This window comes from Propithecus coquereli, unplaced genomic scaffold, assembly GCF_000956105.1.
Source record: "Propithecus coquereli isolate 6110/MARCELLA unplaced genomic scaffold, Pcoq_1.0 Scaffold28, whole genome shotgun sequence".
NCBI classification, from domain to species: domain Eukaryota; kingdom Metazoa; phylum Chordata; class Mammalia; order Primates; family Indriidae; genus Propithecus; species Propithecus coquereli.
Genome location: NW_012148396.1, coordinates 14,746,414 through 14,752,636, shown reverse-complemented (window position 1 = coordinate 14,752,636; position 6,223 = coordinate 14,746,414). Strand labels below are relative to the sequence as shown.

The window sequence follows — 6,223 nt, the reverse complement described above, 5'->3', positions numbered from 1 at the left end:
CACATATGCAATCTCACTTAAAGATATGTAGGGACTCAATCTGAATAATTACTTAACCATGCGTAATTTAGATTACCTAAAATTTTAAAACAAGGGTTAAGAGAAACAAGAGAAGTTATACAAAACAAAGTAGTCTTTGAGCACTGGCAGGTTGGCCAATTTAAACAGAAAAAAATGAAGTATATGAAAAGAAAAGAAAAGTAGAAAGACTTAGAAAAAACGTAGAATATCTCCAGCATCCATGAAACAAGATATGGCAAAACCCAATGCTAAATATTAAAACATTCAAATCCATTCTCAGATTGTTTTTTCAAAACACCAAATGAGCGATGATATATACATGTACATGCATAATTCATCTATAGATTTGTTTATTTGAGGTCAAAGACTTTTTTGGAGGCATCATCTACATGCACTACCAGTAGATAAAGATCGTGCTTTACAGTCGTTTAAAGAGAAGAGCAAAGCACTACTACTCTGTAGTACCTGCTATGGCTCTTTGCAATCACCCCTACAAAATTCATCAACGCGCATATACATAACTTTCTCCCCTTGAAATACGAGTTTTCAACATCCTTATTTCAAACACTGGCAAATTTTTTTTCACTAAATACACATTTTCAAAAATATATCTATGAAAACTTGAGAAAATTTCAACGTATGACCTTCATACCCATTTATTCCTAATTTTCTTGTAAATTTTGTTCTTACACTTCACCATCCTTACTCCTTTGTCTAAATTTACATTTTGGCCAAAATATTTATTTTAAAGCACAGCTCAAATCATGTCACTCAACTGCTTTAAAACATTTACCACCTGTAGCTCTTTATTTCCTGAAATTACCATCTGAAATCCTTGGCATCATGCAGAAGGGCCCTGGGTGCACAGGGCTTTGTCCTGTTCTTCCAATTTCATCTCTCAAATCTCCCCTCCACAGTCTCTCGTCCTGCTCATCCATCCATCCGTATCTTTGCCATATTCTTTTCCAACCCAGAAATCCTCCTCTGCATGTGCCAGTCAGAATTCTATTCATCTCCCTCACTCAATTTAAATATAATTTCTTTCCTGAAGCTTCCCACATCAAAATAATCTCTCTCTTCTCCAGCTTCTCCCGTCTCTCCCTCCCTCTCTCTCTTCTGTGAGCCCCTTTCATTTGTTCCTCTAATGGGACTTACCACTTCCTACTTTCTGTTACCACCTTTGGACATATCTCCTCTAATAGTTATAATACCCTTAAAGCGACACCGTTTCTTATTTAGCTTCATAACTTACAACAACTTACTAGTTTTTTGTGATGAGTAAGGTGATTAAGGAAGCTCATAAATAGAATTTATTGTTTTTATACAACATGATTGAGTGGTAGCTATAATCTTATGCTCACATATTCTCTGTTCATTCCCCATAAAACATGACCCCCAAAATGATACTTAATCATTGCTCTAGGTGAGGTTTCTTTAATAATAAGTGAAATTTCATAGCTAATATCATGCACAAATATGTTAAGGAAAATAAGATTTTTCTAGAACATGATGTTGACAAATCTGCTTGTGGGAGGAAGGTATTTTAAATGGCTGTCAGTCACATCTGTCCAATAGCCTTCAGTCTCCAATTCTATTAATCCTCAATTTTTGTTTGCAATAAATTTTGCTTAGAAAGCCAGAAAAATTACTATCATGAGAATCCAAAAAAAATGCATACAACTATACCATGGCTATGCTATGCATAGTTATTACCTACGGAATATGCACTTAAAGATTGTTCAAGATAATGGCCTTTATCTTCAATTTGTCTATTACTAGGTTCAGAGAACATTTAGACACCTCAGTTCACAGTCCATGAATTAGGCAAATATTGATGAAGTTTTTAAATGTGCCAACATTTGGCATGATGCCAAAACAACAGGATAACTAAGTTTAAAAAATAATTCAAACGAAATGTACAATGACACATTCTCCTCACTTCCCCATTGGTTTTAATATTATACACAGTTCTTAAAGGGCCACATCAAAACATTTTCTCTTCCATTTGATGTCCAATATAATGATTTTGGACATAATCCACAAAGCATTCAATTAACTTCTGTACTAAATTGCCTTTTTTAGAAAATGTGAAGTTCTCAATTGAGAAAATCAGAGATTACAGAGTACGGATCCTGAATATATTAACTTTTTTCCTTCAGACCATAAAACATAACTTTTGGATTGAATTATTTTTATAATATTACATAAAAAGTGAAATATACATGTTAATTTTTATTGTAAGGTAATTTACATAAAGTCACATTTCTTCCGTGTTTCTTTACTATTATTATATCTTGATGTACAAATGACCTAAGTGATATACTGTGAAAGAAAGGTACATATTTTTTAAAGTATACATTGTAATTTTAAAATCTATAGATTAGAAGTGAAAAAGCAATGAAAATATTTTGGTGTGGTCAAAGATTTCTTCCTACAAAATCCTCAGTAGTATTGATTTGAAAACATATCTCACTAAAGTGAATTTAAAATAATAGTTTTAGTTTAGTTGTATATGTTCCTATTTCTGAGTTATTGCAATGTGTCTCAAAATACTGTCCAGAATATATTTGCTTCAAAATAATTTAAAGAATTAGTTTTAAGTGCAGAGACCCTGAGACTCCAGCCTAGCTTGATCAGAATCCCTTGAAGTGAGGAATAAGGGAGTATGCGTTTAAAACAAGTTTGCCCACGTGATTCTGATGCACACCAGAGTTGTGAAACTGGGCCTATCTGAAACCAAGTCTCATTATAATCTCAACGTTGTACGTTAGAAAGAAAAGTTGCCAAATGATTTCTTCCAAAGAATGTTTTCGAACACCCATTCTTACTATTTCTAGAGTGCCCCTCAGCAGAAAATTCAACCTGTTTTCAATTCCTTGGTATTTCAGCTCAATTAACAAATAAAAGGGGTCATTTTTCTCATTATTCCCGTGTCCTAAAGCCCTCGGTGCAAAAGCCGGCTCCGCACCTCCGGATACTGACCTCCACTTTCTGCAGGTCAGAATGTTAAATCCTGTCAGCATTCACACAAGCCCTAAGTGACACTCGGGTCACTAGCCTTTGACTTTCCTGGCAGAGCGGCCCCTCTGAGACCCACTTTAGGTAGCGCCGGCCCTCCTGCTCCCAGAGCCTGCGAGGCCCCGTCAGCACCTCGGACAGAGCCCGGCGGAGCTGGATCCCACGGTCCAGGAGCCTGCCCCTACAGACGCCGCCGAGACCAAGGAAGCTGACCTGACGCACCCCTGGCATACACAGACCGCAGCCCCTCGTTCTCCCCAGCTGCCAGCATCCTCTTCCAAACGACAACAAAGGAAACCTTAAGTACCTCTTACCTAGAATATTTGAGCCACCCCCACATCTCGCCTCTCTCCCCGGTTCCCAGCGCCTGTTGCTAAGGAGGCGAGACGGCGCTCAGGAAGCCTCAGAACCAGGAACCAGGTGACAGACCGCTGGAGGAGCTGGGAGCACGCGGGCGACCGTGAGAGCCGAGCTCTAGGCCAGTCCAGGACCCCTTCCGCAGGAAGCCTGCGCCCTCCGCTCGGCTCCGTCGCCAAAGACGCCCCCCGCGCACACCCAGCGGGTGGAGGAGCCGGGAGAGCAAGAGGACAGCGCCCCAGAGCGTGGCTCCCTCTGCGGGCCGGGGAAGCTCGGCCCCGGCCGAGGAGGCCTCCAGCCCTGTACTGTGGACGCCTGCTATCCCCGACAGCGGGCCAGGGGCTCAGGGACAGCCCTAGGGAGGGCGGGCACTCACCATGTTGACTTCGGAAACCATGTCGATGCTGGCGATGTCGATGTTCATCCCCACGCAGACCGGGGGACCTACGGGAAGCGCACGACACGGTGATCAGCCAGGCTCCAGCATGGGGTGCCGGTGGCTTTGAGGACGAGGGGCTATCCCGGGAGGGGGCGCAGGGAAAGTGCCCCCCAGCCCCCACCCAGCCGCAGCTTAGCGGATGCGGCCCCCGCCTCCCTCCTCCACCCAGGCCGCCAGCGCGGTGGGTCGCGCTTCCCGCAGCGGCCGCGCGCATCCCACTTACCCCCGAAGTCGGGTCTCAGGCGAATGTCGTAGCCTTTCAACAGCTTGTCCACCGTCTCCTTCACAAAGGACATGTTCCCGGGATCGTTCACGCTGGGGGAGGGGGGCAGGGGGCACAGAGAGCAGGGTCAGGCGGCGGCTCACCCGCCAGCGCCCGGCGCGCACACCGCGCGCCCTGCCCGCCGCCCGGCCCGCTTCCCGTCAACCCAGCCGCGACCCTACCTCTGGGCGCAGCACACCACCGCCACCAGCACCGGGGCCGAGAAGATGCCGAAAAGCCTTCCTCCCGCAAAGCCCCACATCCCTCCGCCGCGCCCCGGCACGGGGGAGGGGGCGCCCCGCCGCCGTCGCGACCCGCAGCCGGGGCTGCTCCTGCTGCTGCCGCCGCCGCCGCCGCGCTGGCCGGGAGCGGAGGAGGGCGGAGGGGGAGGGGGAGGGTAGGAGGGGGAGGAGCGGGCACGGGAGAGGAGGAGCAGCGGGCGCGGGAGCCGAGGGAGGGGGAGGAGGCAGGGCGAGCCGGAGGCGGAGTCGGCCGCGCTGCGCACCCGGCCCTCCCCCGCGCTCGCCGCGGCCCCGCGGCCCCGGCCCCAGGCGCTCCCTCCCGCCTCAGTGGCCACCACGCGGGACTCGGAGCACGGGGACCGCGGGGTGCAGGGGCCAGCCGGGGCCGGACGCTGCGAGCGGCAGCCGCGGCTGCGTGGCAACGGGCAGGGCCGGGGTCGGCCACGAAGCCAGCTCCCTGCAGCCATTAGAGTGAGGGGACTGTCGGCCGCCGCGGCGCGGGCAGAGCGGCGAGGAAAACGCTCCCCTCTCCTCCGCCCGACCTCCAGTCCACCCCTCACCACGACCACCGCCCAGCTGCGGCGCGGCCCGAGAGCCAGTGGGTGCCGTGCAGCGCCTCCGCCCGCGGGACTGCGTGCTGCCGCGCCCCGAGGGAGGCTGCGGAGCCCCGGGGAAGCCCCCGTCTCACCTGCGGGGCTCAGAGCCTCGGGTCCCCAGGGTCCAGGACAGCCAGATTGGCAGCAGGAGGGCCAGGAGCCCGGAGCACATGGCGCTGTTCTCTGGCCTAACCTGGGTGGGATCCTCTCGCCCCCACAGTCACCGAGCATTCAAACGGCGACGTGGGGATCCCCGCCCCTACCCCCACCCCCGGGCTTTCCCGCCTGACCTATCTTCCAGCCCCTCGCGTGGCGGCCCGATTATTTATTTATAAAATATGACCATTTTTAAAAATCTGTTCTTTAAATTGTACCTCTCACCCTCACTCCTGAACATTGCTTGTGAGCATTGAGTCCTTCCCGCTCACATAAATAAAATTATAATGAATGGTTAAGAGAGGCCTGAATATGCGCATTTTATTATCAGTAAACTGGAATCTCAATTATACTTGGAGACTCAGGATTGTCATTCCAGGGATCATAAAATAAAATAAAATAACGTTCCTGTCTGGTGCATCCCGGAGCTGTCCATAGTTCTTAATATAAAGCAAGGATCCCCGTTTTCCCTGTGACAGGCCTCCATCCTTTTGCATTTGCTCTGATCTCAAACTCATAAGAAGACCCTTGGCGCATTGACCAGGACACAGACGGGTGTACACCAGGTATATCCTGCCCTGTGTATCACAACTGTGTATCTAAGGGTTGCTGCTCACCTAAGGCCACAGGTTGTATATTTTTCTTTAGTGAATGATCCTCAGTAAAGTTTCTCTGTACCTGAGACTTCCAATATTCAGGAAGGTGGGTACACAATCCCACTTGTGGTCAACCAACCAAACCTACATATCGAGCTCATTCTTCTATCCTGTAGACTGCTTCAGGTTATTCCGTGATTTAATGAATGGTTAATAATAGATAACTACTCCCCTGTATTGACTCATTTTTCTCTAAAAAGCTTAAGCTTTTCTTTTCTATTGTCGAGACTTTATATAAGTAAATATCTAAATCTAGATCCTATTCTCAAGTTGGCATGTTTCTATGCATTAATTTTAAATATCATTGCCTTTTCTAAAAATCAGCAATTTTATTTTTGGAACAAAAATGTGACCACAGTACCTGAAAGGTTCATAAATAAATATAGCTCCCTAATTATTTTCTGCAAAAGTCTATTCACAACTATTTTGTATTCTGTGTCTTGTTAATGTGCAATGGAATTATCCAGAAACTTATG

General features: G+C 47.7%; 1 protein-coding gene across 5 annotated transcripts in view; it reads right to left on the bottom strand.

Moving 5' to 3' along the window:
- Positions 1-5,171, bottom strand: part of GABRB3 (gamma-aminobutyric acid (GABA) A receptor, beta 3) — a 231,646-nt gene extending 226,475 nt beyond the window's left edge. For 2 of the 5 annotated variants that reach the window (XM_012647971.1, XM_012647974.1), the window contains exons 1-3: positions 4,280-4,455; positions 4,059-4,150; positions 3,773-3,840 (exon numbers count right to left, since the gene is read on the bottom strand). In XM_012647971.1, coding sequence (XP_012503425.1) covers positions 3,773-3,840; positions 4,059-4,150; positions 4,280-4,359 — 240 coding nt within the window. In that variant the 5' untranslated portion in view covers positions 4,360-4,455. Of the gene's footprint in view, positions 1-3,772; positions 3,841-4,058; positions 4,151-4,279; positions 4,468-5,027 lie in introns of those variants that run through there. The other 3 variants (XM_012647973.1, XM_012647975.1, XM_012647972.1) reach the window with 3 other exon arrangements.
- Positions 5,172-6,223: the final 1,052 nt, after the last annotated feature.